At 40.7% G+C, this 16,345-nt stretch overlaps 2 protein-coding genes across 2 annotated transcripts; both read left to right on the top strand.

Moving 5' to 3' along the window:
* Nucleotides 1-1,010: 1,010 nt before the first annotated feature.
* On the top strand, nt 1,011-11,391 carry pigu (phosphatidylinositol glycan anchor biosynthesis, class U). The gene is made up of 12 exons (XM_031727222.2): nt 1,011-1,180; nt 2,603-2,667; nt 3,622-3,681; nt 4,485-4,547; nt 4,753-4,862; nt 5,387-5,487; nt 5,697-5,794; nt 5,973-6,127; nt 7,517-7,660; nt 7,796-7,920; nt 8,264-8,406; nt 8,846-11,391. The coding sequence occupies exons 1-12, from the start codon at nt 1,051-1,053 to the stop codon at nt 8,957-8,959; spliced, it is 1,308 nt and encodes a 435-aa protein (XP_031583082.1). The 5' UTR covers nt 1,011-1,050; the 3' UTR covers nt 8,960-11,391.
* Nucleotides 11,392-13,875: 2,484 nt separating this feature from the next.
* LOC116310442 (tripartite motif-containing protein 35-like) lies at nt 13,876-15,423 on the top strand. The gene has a single exon (XM_031727216.1). The coding sequence runs from the start codon at nt 13,876-13,878 to the stop codon at nt 15,421-15,423; it is 1,548 nt and encodes a 515-aa protein (XP_031583076.1).
* The last annotated feature ends 922 nt before the right edge of the window (nt 15,424-16,345 follow it).

Here is a 16,345-nt window from a genome sequence, read left to right as displayed (position 1 = left end):
GCCCTTGAACGTATTTATTTATATATATTTATATATTTAAAATGATTTAATATGAAGGCAACATGAACAGAGAGTACAAACATGTTGAGGGATTGGTTTTGTTGGTTTAGTGAGAGAGTTATTTAACAATTTTCACTAGCAGTCAAAAACCAATGTGTACACTGATGTCTGCATTTTTATTTTGTCAAATATGAACAAAATTATGGCAGAAGTGCTGCCATGTGTCTGGCCAGAAAGAGAGTACCAATTTGTTTATTTGGTAGTTCAATGAAAGGCTTCAGTTAATGAAGAGTGAGGGAAAAAATACATTCACGTTTGCAGTTTTGCCTTTTTATACAATATTTGAAATAAAAAAAACCAAACGAACAAATTAACACTACATTTTCTAAGATATTTGTGGGTGTTTTCTTGTTTGTTAGTTTTTGTACCACTTGAAAACTAAAGTGGCCCTCGGATGAGATGACAGTGCCAGCAGTGGCCCACAGCTTGAGACCTTTGACCCCAAAATGTCAGTTGATGAATTTTCAGATGGCATTTTTATGCTTGCTATTGTATTCTTTGTGTGAAGCTATTTTAATGAACCCTAACCTGATCAGAAAAAAGTAAATTTATGTTTTTTAACAGAGTCAATTTTGTTTTTGAAATAACCGCACGGTTAGCGGAAGCGCAGTGGTTCACTGTGTACGGCTTTTTGTTTTGATCCAACACAAATAGTCTCCGGATGAAAACAAGTATAGGACAACAATTGTTCCGCTTTGTGTGTTTGTCCTGTCTGTCAGAGTGTGTTTCACATGTAAAATGAATCCTCAGCTGACATCAAGCAAACATGTAAAAAGATAACACATGCACCCATTATCTGTATGTCTATTTTTTTGATATTCATATTTCTATATAAATTTTTCTTTAATTTCCAGCATTTGCTTTAGAGTACATTTATTTATTTATTTATTTATTTATCTGGACTTGTGGTTCCTTCTCTCCTTCCTACACATTTGGAGACTTCATTTCCCGTCGTGCACCTCGCAGGGCGGACAGCGCTTCCTTGTCAAGATGGCGGCTCCCTTGACTCTGCTGTTGATTGTGGCCGTTACGATCCGTGCCGCTCTGTTCCGGTCCAGTTTGGCGGAGCTGATTGCAGAGAGGGTGGAGGTGGTGTCGCCGATAACCGCCTGGAAGAGAGGTAAGCGCGGGTCCAGCGGCGGTTTGGAGCCGCTGCGGTCGGTTCACGTCCGGGTCCCCTCACCTCCCTCTCATCGGTGCTGTTATCCGGTAACTCGGTCAAACCGGTTCAGCTGCGAAAATCAGCAGCTGAGATTCAAATTCAGAAAGCTTGATGATGTTTTACTGACATTAAGCTAACAGCGGATACTTTTTACTTTCTGTAGGGGAAGATTTAAACAAGTGTTTCTTTGTTATTTCCAATGAATGGAGCTCAGTGGTTGTTTCTCTGTCAAACATCCATCGACCACTAGTAGTAATGACGACCAGAGTCTCTGCCAGCGGCTGAACAAAGATCTGCACAGTCTATAGTATTTGTGGACCCCTTTAAATCCTCCTGTGATCCACATTAGTTTCCACGGGGTCATTTGCGCATAGTAACGTAGACGTTACACCTGTAAAACATCTGGCTGACGTGTGTATAATGTTACATCAGCAAGTGTTTAAAAATTCATTTTCACAGCTACAGCCAATTTAAAATCACCACTTAGCCTAACAGGCACATGGCCCCTGCCTTCATGACCTTCTTGCTGTGAGGCGATAGTGCTAACAGTTGCACCATTGTGCAGACACCCTAATTTGGACAAAAGTATACAAACAGGCTAAAATATATATATACACCCCGATGAATAATTGGTTAATTGACCCTTAGCAACTGACTACCTCTTCTGTAATCGTTGAGTTATGAGGGCTCAAAGTGATGGAGAAAATGCACATACCCCCACCCCATGTGCTTCGATGGCCAGTAAATATCTGAAAATAATTAATGTACAAAAAAAAATCAACTGGTTCACAGTGGGAGGCACTCGCTGATTTGACTTTATTATTTGACATATTTATATCAGCTTTCCATTAGTTACCACAGACAAAGGTTTTGTTTTAGATGAATTTGTGAAATGTTAGTGGACAGTGTTTAAGTTTCCATTTAGCAGATGATGACACAGTACCTGACAGGAGCCTGAGGTGCAGGTTTGCAGTCAATCTGAGGTTTTTCTGTACAACAGAAAACATGACCAACATGCTGTGAGACTCACACAGAAACACTTCATGCAATTTTCATTAGGCAGTTGTAACTGGAAGCTGTGGAACTGCTACTTTCAAGAGGAGGCATTCAAAGATAACAGCCCAGTGCTGGTAAAAAATAATAAAAGTTGGAGATTTTAACATCATTTATGATTTTGGCTTCTAACGATAGTGGAATAGAGTGAAAATGGTTTAAAATGTAGCTTCACTCTCGAAATGTCAGACCAAATTCACCAAGTTGAAGTTCCATAAATGCAAAAATAAACATTTTCCATAGTTACCAAAATAATTGTGGTTGTGATTTTTATTGTAATCAAGCAGTCTTAATAAAACTGTTTCTCTGTTTGCTGTTTCTCTGCAGTTGTTGAAGGTTTGGCTCTGCTTGATTTGGGAGTTTCACCATATTCTGGAGATGTTTTCCATGAGGTGAATCCCTCTCTCTCACTCACACACACACACACACACACACACACACACACACACACACACCTATTACAAAGTGTGTGTGAACATTGAAGGTTATATTTGTTACATGAACCTGAAAATAATCAGAAAATTAGTAGGAGATGGTTTGGAAAACAAAGACGAAACATTCCAGATTCTGCTCATTTCGTGGTGAACCATCACAGTGGAAGGGAACTTTAACTTCTTTCTACAAAACGTCAGATTTCCATTGAAGCAGCATTCAGGTAACACCCAGGTGAAAACTTTGCTTACTGAGCAGCATTGTAATAGTGAGAACTGCATCATCAGAACAAAGTGAAAGTGTCAGAGTCAGATCTTCTGAGGGAGGAGGGGCTTCCTCAGAGTCGGGCCATGGCTGGACCGAAGATTTCTAAGAGGGGAGGGCACGATACTCTAAAACATCCAGAGCGAGATCGGGGTGCCCAAAAGTCAACGCATCAAACTTTGTTCACAGAGATAGAAAATTAACTTTAACAAACACAAAATGTATTAAATAAAGAACACAAGAGTCAATCAGCAAAAGAAGGCTGCCCGTTGGTAGACTCGGAGGATGAGTAGCATCTGTAAACCACCTCTCGAATGTCACATTTCACCAACAAGGTGCCGGTGCTCAGTCTAAAACTAGTTCCATGCATTTCCACCAAAAAGACCTTTAGCTGTTTCTCAGAAAGCACTGAAGTTGCTCTGCTCGGGTGCCGTGTTGGTGGAAAACGGACAATAAATGTCTTATTTAATTATTTAGACATGCTCGGATGTTTCAGTTGCTCCTGGTTCTTGATTTTTCCATTACATGCTTGGACCTCATAGATGGTGTATTTCTACAACTGAGATCTGAGTCAGCAGAAAATCCACAAATGAGGCATGTTGATGTTTAGATGTTCATGTTGAATTCTCCTTCTGCTCTGATCCTTTCAGACTCCTCTCATCATCTACATGTTTCACTTTTTGGTGGACTACGCAGAGATCACATTTATGGTGAGTCTGAATAAAAACGTCATTTTGAAGCATTTTGTAGTGGAGGCAGTCTCATTACTGGAGAGGGACGGCTCAGGTGGAGCGGACTTGTGCAGAGGATGGATAGGGAATATGCGTGTTGGACAAGAGCTGCCAGGCCACAGAGAAGATTCATAGATGTAGTGAAGGAGGATGTTAGGGATCTGGTGACATGGAGGCAGATGATTGTGACAACCCCTAAAGAAGAAGGTGGTTAAAATCTGAAATGTGATCAAATTGATTGTAAAGCCTCCCACAAACCTTGTTGAGGCAGATGTTGATGAGAGCTGGTTCTCCGAGTACAACCCAGAACCTGAACGGCAGGTTTCAGTCTCAGTCCACAGTTTTGAAGTCCAAAGGCATCAGCAGAGACACCAGGAGCGTGCTTGTCCTCTCATGTTCGATGCCCACAGGATTATACAGGAATTCATAAACCAGGATTCATCGTTAATGTGATTCCCAGTAACATATGAGAGACCAGATTCAGCCCTGAATAGAGTGTCTCCAGCTTCATGGCCACACTAATACGATCTTCACTTATCATGAACCGTGTTCACCACATTAACATTCTCGCTACTTTCCATAAAATAGAGATTTTTGGGTGGAGGGCACAGTGGAGGACACCCAGCTCTTATCACAGAGGACCAGGTACAGGGTCAGAACAGATTTCCCTCAGAGCTTCTTAAAAATAGCAGACATCAGAGAAGGAGTGAGACCACCTTGAAGTGGAAATGCAGCAAATGTTAAATCAGGCATATCTCATTTTACCGTTTCTGTCTCGTCAGCTGGCCGACGTGATCACCGCTGTGGCTCTTTACATGGCAGTGAAGGAGTACAACAAACAAGTGGTAAGAACACATCACAATACACAGTTTAAATACTTAAAAATGTGTAGAGAAGTAAGGTTGGCCTAAATTCCCAAACCCCGTCTCTAATAATGAACAGGAGTAACTTCAGCTCACGTATTCTGTGTGAGACCTTTGTGTTTGGGGCTTTGTGTGTCTGCATCTCTTTGTTTTTGATATATTTGACTTGTCTTTGATGCTGTTTCAGTTCAGAAAGCAGAAGTTTGCTTTGGAGGCCGACCGCTACCCCATGGACTCTCTGGAGCTCATCAGAAGCCCCAAAGAAATGTACTACATCCCTCTGAAAGTAGCCATGTTGTAAGTACCATCACTCATACTGCATTCTCTCCTGCCAGATTCAGCTTCTTAAATTTCATCTTCTTACCCTGAATAACACAAAGGTGTCACCACTCAGGCTCTTCCAGCTGCTTAGTTTATTATTTATTCTTGAGGCGACTGTTGTTGTGATTTGATGCTGTATAAATAAAATTGAACTGAATTCTGGGTCTAAAATGAATTCATATAGAATTAATGACCATATTATAAAATAATGATCATTTCCGGTTGATAAGAATTAAGTTTTAGCTTCTCAACGTCAACATTCACAACTTTAAAACTTTAAAATAGCTGTGAAGAAAAGCTTCATCCAGACGACTGGTAAAATTTCACTATCACTTTGTGGAGGAGAACGCGTCGCCTTCTCCGTGACGCTCTGAGGTGAAGTTTGAGAAAATCCAGAGAAAACGGACAACACACTGTATCTCCTGAAAATTCTCCTTTTTGTTTTCAGTTTGTTTTATTTACTTATTTAATTACTAATAATTGTTCTTCTTTTCTCACAGTTACCTGCTGAACCCGTTCACCATCTTATCCTGTGTCGCCAAGTCGACCTGTGGCCTGAACAACGCCGTCCTCGCCCTCTTCTTCCTCTCCACAATAAAAGGTACGCTTCAGATCTTCGTCTCATATTTGTGTCCGAGCAGGAAGTGACTGTTTCCCGTTGATCTCATTCGTTGGCTCTGCTGAAGCTTTTTTTTTAATTACATCAGAGGAACATGAATCACTTTGTTTTTATTTAAATGTCGTTTTTAACAAGTTTGCTGTGGTTTCATCAGATTCTAAAAAAAAATTGCCTTCTCTTTGTTTTTTCAGGAAATGTCTTACTGAGTGCCATATTCCTTTGCTTGGCCACGTATCAGTCCATCTATCCCATCACCCTGTGTGCTCCTGCCATGCTGTATTTTATGCAGGTTTGTCGTCTATGAATGGAAGCAGATATTTCATTTTTTTAAACGTTTTACTTTCTCTCTGCTCTCATTTTTCTTTTATCTTTTCCTTTGTTTGATTGTTTCTGTTCTTTCGAGCATCATTGCTGGGATTTATGACTTTTTTGAGTCCTTGTCCACGTCTCTGTCTCTGCTCTTCCAGCGTCAGTACATCCCAGTGAATTTCCGTCGGGTCAGCTTCTGGTGGTTCATCGTGCAGTATCTCTTCATGTACCTCGGCAGCTTGTTTGTCCTCATCTGTCTCTCCTTTTTCCTGCTCGGCTCCTGGGACTACCTGCCCTCCGTCTACGGCTTCATGTGAGTAAAGAAAAGAAACGGCGCGGCTGAGGACCATTGTCTTCATGTAGTTTCTCTCAGGCACACGTTGCCGAGTTTGTGGCAACAGTGCTGATGATAAGAAAGTTAAAAATGAGTCAGTTTGGCCTCACTCGGGATTATTCATGTCTCAGACAGCCAATCGTAGACTGTGGTAAAATCTCAAGCCTCAGCTGCCCTTTAAGCCATCCGAGACTCTTTGATGTTTCTCGCACGCTTGAAATGACAAAATCAAAGCTGCTCTTCAAAGTTGAGCACTTTGACCCAAAGCAGCAGTAAGAACCATCCAAGAGAGCAGGAGAGGAGCTGGAAGCCATAAATTGGCATAAAATGAAGGCACCGTGGCTTTGATTTAATTCAATGTCTCTGCTGTATTGAAATAAATTCTCATGTGAGGTTTTAAGATTTGATCAGTTCATTGGTTTGTTGATTTGAGGATTTCTGGCATTTGTCAGCAAAATTTTAGGTGAATGAAGTTATTATATTTTTCACAGTAAATTAGAAATGGCAACCGTGGAAAACAGCCATGTTCCTGCAGCCATGCAGGAACTCAAGAGTGCCGCGGCCCACGGGGCTCATCTTAAATCTTCACTCTAAACAAATTGTTAGAGAAAGTCATGTTTCCGCAAAAATTTTACTGCAAAAACATAAAGCACACACGCTGTTGGCTTTAAATTGTTAATGCTACCCAGTCGTGTGCAAAGTGTTAAGGCCGGTGTGTGACCCACCTGCCACTGGGTCACACACTTCAGTACAAGAGCAGTACATTTAGGTCAGAGTAACGAGTAATATCACAAACTAACCACCTCCTATGACCAGTTTTGATTCACTTTTTATATAAATATATTTTTATAAATATATAGATGACATGCATACTTGTACATACAAACTGAATTTCTGTTACTGTGGTCCAGCTGCAGTACCTTAGCGGCCCACAAGGGGTACCCGGCCCACACTTTAGGAACCACTCCTCTAAAGTATATCTAGCCTAATTTAGTAGATAAACTCTCTCCAGCTGCCTGGATAGACTGCAGGAGGCAGCACAGGATAACCACTGTTAGCAATGCGATATAATGAACTGCACTGCTTGCACATAAGCATTGCATCAGACACGCACCTGTGTCAGCACCTCTGAGCTGCCATGCATAAGAGAAAATATCTTATGGTGTTGCATCAGCAGGAGGAAGAAACTGTCCATATTTGCGCGAAACTTCCAACTTTTTCATTGCACAATTTCTCCACCAGAGGGCGCCGTGAAGCTTATTTATTTTTAGTGTTCAGTTCCTCTGAGTGCGTGTCATGTTTGAAGACAGAATAAACTCTGTGTAACTATGTCTGCATCTCTAATGTGACTGTTTTCTCTCCCTCCAGTCTCTCGGTTCCTGACCTCACTCCGAACATCGGCCTCTTCTGGTATTTCTTTGCCGAGATGTTTGAACATTTCCGCCTCTTCTTCCTCTGCGTCTTCCAGATTAATGTTTTCTTCTACACCATCCCTCTGTCCATCAAACTCAAGTAAGTCCAGCACCTCATTCTCACGTTACCTGTCCTCCCAAGTTGACACAGTCCTGTTTTTTTTCTTGTTTAATAACCTAAACCTGAGTAAAACCACACCATGATGTATCATCTGTGTTCGTGTGTGTGCTGCAGGGAGCATCCCGTCTTCCTGATGTTCATGCAGTTAGCTGTGATCTCCATCTTTAAGTCGTACCCCACTGTGGGAGACGTTGCACTCTACCTGGCCTTTCTTCCTGTTTGGAGTCACCTGCACAGATGTGAGTGGGGAACCCCCCCCCCCACAACATTTCCACTCAGAGTCTGTGTTCTTACAGTTCTTACAGATCCTGGTTAAAGTATCATCACATGAAAAAAAATGTTTTGAATATTTACCTTAAATTGACACCGTCTGGGGTCAGAAGCACTGCTGATCAGTGAGAGTAAAAAATCCTACAAACAATTAGCTCAAAGTCTCTGAAACACTGTAGATCTGAGCCCTGAATTTACTTACAGTGTTCAGTGTTAATTAGCCCTGATTTCTCTCTTGTAGCAGCTTAAAGCTTCATTATTCATGTTCTTTATTTGATTTAGGAGTAATTATATGTCTTTGTTCCTGTTCAGTCCTGAGGAACATCTTCCTGGTGTCCTGTGTCTTGCTGGCCTGTTCGGTTCTGTTCCCGGTTCTCTGGCACCTCTGGATCTACGCCGGCAGCGCCAACTCCAACTTCTACTACGCCATAACTCTGCTCTTCAACGTGGCGCAGGTAGGATGGTGTGCATGGGAGCCAGCGGGCACAGTTAATGCTGTTTATTTATGTAGTTAGTTTTAAAGATAAATGCAATAACACTGTTAAATGAAGTTTCATCCATTTTTAGACTTTGGCTTTTTTTGTTTCAATATCAAGTCTTCTTTCAGAGGTGGTAAAGGAAATCTTGGTGTAAGAAGAATACAACCCCCCTTTAGTCCTCGTCATAAGAGTAGTAAACATATATAACTAGTTTTTTAAGTTGTGGTTTCATTAACTTGAGCAGAAAATACACAGATGTCTATGAGGTAAATATATGTATGCAGTCATGTTTGCACGTGTAGTCAAATCAAAAAGTCCCCATTTGAGCCAAGAAGCACCCTCAGATTTGTGTATACTTGGTCTTCAGGTTTTACCGCTGCATTGGTGTCCTGATAGAAATATATGTCCCCTTCAGATCCTGCTGGTGTCAGATTATTTCTACGCCTTCTTGAGGAGAGAGCACCACCTCACCAATGGGCTGTACCTGAAGAGGAAGGACGGCTCTGAGGCGACGCTGATTCTCAAATAAAACGCACCCGTGTTTCCTCTGATGGGAGGAATAAACTCGTCTTCTTTTTATCCTCAGAGGGAACAAACAAAAACTGAAGGAGGGTAAAAGACGTTCAGACCTCCCGTGGTCCTCAAACAGATCAAAACGGCACACGCAGAACGTGAGCACGGTACAGCGTCACATGCAAACAACAGCACTTCAACATACAACATGACAGACGTGTGGGATGTCGACATGTGGCTTATTCTGAGGCCTCACCTCCACCTGTAACCTCCACCTGTGGTTTCTTCCTGTAAGCCACTCTGGAAAAGTTTATTTTTTGATGCTTTGTTGTTCTTGCAGCTCCAGATTTTATTTTAAAGCACCAACTGTTGTGCTGAAGGAAAAACCTCTTTTATTTGATCATTCTCGCCCACGTGCACGCTTTTGTGTTGTTTTGTGTTTTCCTAATTGCCTTTTTGTTAAAAGTGGCGTCTGTCGTGGTCAGAGGAGAAAGTAAAAACTATTTTTAAGAGCTTAGAAACCTTTTGTTTCTCACCAGTTTAACAGTGTTTGCCTTTTACAGTCTGCTCTTCAGTTCTCGCTTATCTAAAGTCACCTGAGATTTTTATCAGAAACTGGAAAGTTTTTCTGACAAGAAGCTGCGTTTGTCAAACATCAGATAATAACAACTACCGAGCGGGAAACGAAGCCTGCAGTGAATGTGTTGACAACTGAGTTGCTTGAGTTTGACATGTTTGGAGAGCAGAAACAGATAATCATCATTAAGCTTTGGTGGAGGGTTGGAGACCGGTCCCAGGAAGAACACATATAATAATGGATCCAAATATTTCTGATGGTTTTGGTTGTGGATTTAAATATCGAAGAGGAGTCTGAAATGTAAAGGGCCTTTCTTCTTGTTGTTGTTTTGGACCAAGTTAAAGCGCTGCAGTGAGCTCGTGTTTTCCACTTTAATATTTAACCCCAAATAATTCACCAAATGAATCCCTGCTTTACTCGTATTTCTGCATGTCATCAAGGTTATTTATTTAGATCAAATTTGTAATGAACATTAAAAAATGAACTCGGATGTCTGTTTGGTGAATATAAAGGTACAGACAGGCAAAAAAGTGTCAAATGGATAATTAGTTATATTTAAAAATTAAAACCAGCTGTTTATTTTCAATCTTTGTCCTTTATATTTACTGTATTGACGTGTGAGTGGAATCAATCTGAACGTCTTAGCAGATAAGCGTGCATGCAGTCGTCCTTTTCATTAGACAGTGTCTCAAATCCACTCTACACACTAATTCTGTAACAGTATTTGTTACATACATACTAACTCCATAAAAACAGAATTACTATTTTATACTTACAGGAAATTATACAGCAATTCAGATCCAATGTTTGTTTTGCATCACATATCATAGAAGTGCCAAAACCTGCAGTTCCTCTAATGTCCACTAGAGTCTGGCTGTAATGAGTCAGTCCCCATAGGCTCCCATGTTAAAATGCTTACAGACAAGTACATACATGGTTTTGGCTAACTAGTTTCCTCCATAAAGGTGTTTTTAGTTTTAATCACTCGTCTGTTTAATTTTTGTTTGGCTTAAAGTTTTGATGCTGTTGCTGCTTTCACTCCCAGGCGGGTAGAGTTACAGGCGTCACCTCTGCTAACTGAGTCTGAACAGGACCTTTTGACTGTGTTTGTGCTGTTGGTGCCTTGTGGAGCATTTTTAATTTTGGTATCTGACCTGCTTTGGTACAGACCATCCAAAAAGTGTGCTTCAGTGTTGGTGAATGAAATACTAATATCTGCCCGTACTAAGCACTAATTAGCAGGTACGAGTGTCTGAGAAACTGCACTCAGTTTATGAATGAATATGTTTTTTTTGTTCAAAGGTTTTCTTCAAACAGCAGCCAGATTCAACCACAGCGAGACTTTAAACACTGATTCAGTCACTTTGCTGGTGTGACTTCACTACAAACTCAGACTCAGCTCACATGTATGATGGAATTGAGACATGAAATCAAAGTTTTGTTCTGTTTTCTGCTCATTGATGATTTCCCGTTGTAACATGAAATAATTTTATCGGCACCTGTGAACAACCATGTTTGCTTTCAGTAGATGTCGGGACACATGCAGTTACATTAAAAATGAAAAACACATCCTGTGTTTGTATCTGAACTGTACCCACTCACTGCCCAGTTACATGACAACAGTCTGTTTGTTTTGGGCAAATAGCAACTGTTTTAATGCCAATGATTCATTTTTGGTGTATTTATTTGCTGCACTGAAACCTTTGCTAAGAGATTTTGTTTTGTGAAAAAGGAGCTCTTGTGTTGTTTTGACACTGCGCGTATGTACGAGTTCAAGTTTGATTAAAGTTCAGGGTTTATAAGGGCCGATGTTACGTTTAATCCGTGATTGTCATAAATGTTGATTAATAAACTCCGGGTGCTGGTTTAGACTCGTCTGCTTCTATTTCTCAATGCTGGTGTTTTAATGAGGTGTTTTCTCACACTGATTTGGTGCCAGATTACTAAATTTGAAAAACAAAAGTCATACAAATGAATCCTCCTCCACCCAAAAGTCACGTTGGACTAAAATAAATACTGACAGCTTATATTCAAAGTTCAACCAATAAACCAGTTAAGGAATCTACAATGAGACTTTGGGTTTCCCCAAAGCAGAGAGAACACTTCAGGCGACTCCAGTGTAAGTTTTACAATAATCTGTGGATTCTTGGTACCCAGCAGAAAACTGCAGCCACTTTATCTGGTGCTTTCTAATCTTTTGGCTTCAGTTCAGTGTCCTGATCTCATGCGGCTCTAGAGATAAATGAGCAGGAAATAGGCAGGTGCCTGAGAAACACTCGGAAGTCATTCACCTCATTGGAGAGCAGAGTCCTTAGATTTGAGTTAGGATTAGTTCGGATCTTTCCGATAGAAATCAAAAATCCTACAGAAAAACATCCCCAAACATGATTCTGCAGCCGTGTCTGACTGTAGCGATGTTAAAGAGATTATCCTCAGTGTGTGAACTGTGGTTCAATCCTGTTTTCCTTCTTATAATCTTTGGTCTAACCTTTGAATTCATACATATTTCTTTTCATCCCAGTGACCATTGAAATTATAGTTATAGATGCCTGTTCATTCATTTAGATATGAAGACGGGAGTTCCAAATTAACTGAGAGGTGAGATCTTGTTTCTCAGTGAAATCCATTAGATGAAGTGGACTTCAGATGTATCCTAAGGAGCACAGATAACAGTAGAATGTACAAAAGTTCCATGTTATGAATATTTAGATTTATTTTTATATTTATCACCCCAAAAACCTACCTTTGCATTGCTATTGTGGTCTACTTATGAAAATTAATGAGAAGAAATAATAAAATAATAATAATAATCATACCAGGGCCTCACAGAGGGTAGCAGGCAACTGGGGATGCTGAAGATCTGAAAGTTAGACTTCAGACTTCAGAGTTCAGTTTGCTTAGTACAATTAACCAGAGGAGACGTGAGTTTTCCCATTTTTTCCAGGTGAACCAGAGAATAAAACAAACACAAGGGGAAATGTAACATCAGTACAAGCTCTTATATCTGAGTTAGGATTGTGGAGGGGCAGGAACCATCACTGCTGACATAAACACACAGTCTCACATCCAAACCTACAACCTGTTTAGAATCACCAGTTAATCTATCTGTATATAGAGAGAGATATAGATAGATAGATATTATATTAATGGGAAGGAGGATTTGTATGAAGGAAATGAAACACTGTTGAACCATGTGTGAAATAAATAAATAAATGAAATGAAATGAAATAGTTAGCTCACTGTCTCTGCATGCTCTCTTTCAAAATACCTACCTATATGACAAATGTTGATCAGTTTGAGACAAAAGACCGGCTCTGTAGCAATCGTCAGATGCAGATAACGCAGTAATGTGCGGAATGCTCTGCATGAAACAAGCAACCTGTGAAATGTATTTTCCTCATTCTTTGACCATATAGGCATCAGATAACATGCTGCATAAGTCAAAGTTAGACTTCAGACTTCAGAGTTCAGTTTGCTTTGTACAATTAACCAGAGGAGACGTGAGTTTTCCCATTTTTTCCAGGTGGACCAGAGAATAAAACAAACACAAGGGGAAATGTAACATCAGTACAAGTTCTTATATCTGAGTTAGGATTGTGGAGGGGCAGGAACCATCACTGCTGACATAAACACACAGTCTCACATCCAAACCTACAACCTGTTTAGAATCACCAGTTAATCTAAGAAGAACATCACTGAGGAGGAGAGAGCCGGAGTACTCAGAGGAAACCTGACATATAACAGTGCAAACAAATATATTATACATCCATCTATCTATCTATCTATCTATCTATCTATCTATCTATCTATCTATCTATCTATCTATCTATCTATCTATCTATCTATCTATCTATCTATCTATCTATCTATCTATCTATCTATCTATCTATCTATCTATCTATAGAGAGAGATATAAATAGATAGATATTATATTAATGGGAAGGAGGATTTGTATGAAGGAAATGAAACACTGTTGAACCATGTGTGAAATAAATAAATAAATGAAATGAAATGAAATAGTTAGCTCACTGTCTCTGCATGCTCTCTTTCAAAATACCTACCTATATGACAAATGTTGATCAGTTTGAGACAAAAGACCGGCTCTGTAGCAATCGTCAGATGCAGATAACGCAGTAATGTGCGGAATGCTCTGCATGAAACAAGCAACCTGTGAAATGTATTTTCCTCATTCTTTGACCACATAGGCATCAGATAACATGCTGCATAAGTCAAAGTTAGACTTCCGACTTTAGAGTTCAGTTTGCTTAGTACAATTAACCAGAGGAGACGTGAGTTTTCCCAATACAGCAGAAAGATCACACACGGACGGACACTGGAGTGCTGCTAAACCTGCCATGGAGGAGAATTATGGAAAACCCCCGAATGTGAAGCGCAGTATTTCTATTTTACGGCCACCTGCGGTTTCGCTTCCATTCCAGGGCAAACTGGCTGCACAATCTGAGTCTGAAAAGGAACTCATCTGTTCAATCTGCCACGACATCTTCAGAGACCCGGTCATCCTCTCATGCAGCCACAGCTTCTGCAAAGACTGTCTGAATCTGTGGTGGAAGGAGAAGGACACCCAAACCTGCCCACTCTGCATGAAGATACCTTCATCAACTGACCCACCAGTTAGTTTAGTGCTAAGGAACCTGTGTAAGACTGCTCTAGAGGAGAGAGCTGAGAGAGGAGAGACACCAATAGCAGCATCTGAGGCTCTCTGCAATCTGCACGCTGAGAAACTCAAACTCTTCTGTTTGGACCACGAGGAGCCCGTGTGTCTCGTATGTCGAGACTCAAAAACACACAACAACCACAGATTCAGACCCATTGAAGAAGCTGCACAGGACCAAAGAGAGAAGCTCCAGACATTTCTCGAGCGTTTACAGGATAAACTGAAGCTCTTTGAATACGTGAAAGCAAATAGTGACCTCACAGTAGAACACAACATAATGCAGTCTCGGCACATAGAGAGCCAGATTAGGGAGCAGTTTAAGAAGCTTCATCACTTTCTGTTTGAGGAGGAAGAGGCAAGGATCACTGCTCTGAAGACAGAAGAGGAGCAGAAGACTCGGATGATGCAGGAGAAGATTGAGGCTTTGACCAAAAAGATAGCAGCTCTTTCTGAGACCATCAGTGCCACACAGGAGGAGCTGAGAGCTGATGACTCTTTGTTTCTCTATAACTACAAGGATGCAGCAGAAAGAGTCCAACAGCGGCCCCTACTGGAGGATCCACAGGTGGTCTCGGGAGCTCTGATCGATGTGGCCAAGCACCTGGGCAACCTGGCCTACAACATCTGGAACAGAATGAAGGAGACAGTCTCCTACACTCCTGTGATTCTGGATCCAAACACAGCTGAAGGACATCTCTTCATCTCCGAAGATCTTACCAGTGTGAGACAAGGAAGCAAACAGAAGCTTCCTGAAAACCCAGAAAGGTTTGACAGCTATTCGATCATCATGGGCTCCGAGGGCTACGACGCAGGGAGTCACAGCTGGGACATTGAGGTTAGAAATGATGGAGTCTGGTGTCTCGGTGTGCTACAGGAGTCAATTAAGAGAAAGGGACAATTAAAGACTGGATTCTGGGAATTAAGACACCACGATGGGAAATACACAGCAGTTGCTCCACCACTTCCACACAAAGTCCTCGCAGTGAAGACGCTCCAGAGGATCAGAGTTCGCCTGCACTGCCACAAAAGGAAGCTCTCGTTCTTTGATATTGATACCAACACACTCATACACACCTTCAAAGTCACTATCACTGAGAAGCTGTTTCCTTACATGGAGACCAAGACTCTTCCACTGACCATACTACCAGCAACCATCTGTGTAACACTGGAAGAGCAGCCACGTTTAAAGGGATCTAAAGAGTATATGGTCCATATCCAATCTAGTTAAGCACATTTAGATGCTAGTCAATAATGGGCTTAGAAATAATCACGGACTTAAATCAAACATTTCTATTATACGAAAGAAATGTGGGTGTCAGAGTATCAGAATCACTTCCACTGATAGCCAATAACAGGTGTGTCCAACAAGGAAATGTATGGCATTGGTGATGGATACTCCCATGGTGCCCATCACCATCGGATACGAACATTGACCAGAACAATGGTGGAATATAACTTATTCGCATACTTTAGAATGAACTAGTAAAGTATAGAAATATCTCTGTTATGCAACTTTGTTACTTGACTCCACTTGTAGATGAAAATATATATATTCCATTTATTTTTAGCTTTATTATGCTAGAGATTTTAAAATGCAAAGGCATAATAAATATTATGCTATATTCCAATACCCTGCAGTATATTAGTAATTAAAAAAAATCTCTAGCTGCAACATTAAAGTGACATTATGACATTAAAATCTTTATGGCATTTTTTGACATGGTTTCCAGTGATTGTGTGTAAAAGTTTAGCTATGAACAGAACGCCACCACTGAGACCCCTGCTGTGATTAACGTGTCCTGTTCAGGGTTGTTGTTCAAATGTTGCACTCAGTGTACCAGTATGTGTGGTGTACTGGGGACTGACTCAAATCTCAGTATCTTTACACAAAAATGTAAATGTATTCTCATCAAATGCCATTAAAATAAAGACAAAAAAAAAAACAAAGGCAGTTCTTTCACCTTGGTCTAAAATATTAAGTCAGTTTAAATTGGCCCTTTGAAGTTGGTGTAAATGGAGTTTTTGTCAGGGAGTGTGAGCTCATGTGTCACAGATAAAAAGTGAGTCAACTCGTGCTGTGTGACTCATGTCATCATCAGTTCCTTCTTCCTTCTTCTCTTGCACGCCTGTGGATCTGACAGTAACCGATA

Source organism: Oreochromis aureus, linkage group 5 (genome assembly GCF_013358895.1).
Source record: "Oreochromis aureus strain Israel breed Guangdong linkage group 5, ZZ_aureus, whole genome shotgun sequence".
Taxonomy (NCBI): Eukaryota; Metazoa; Chordata; class Actinopteri; order Cichliformes; family Cichlidae; genus Oreochromis; species Oreochromis aureus.
The sequence above is the reverse complement of the archived record's forward strand: the minus strand, read 5'-3'. Positions and strand labels throughout refer to the sequence as shown.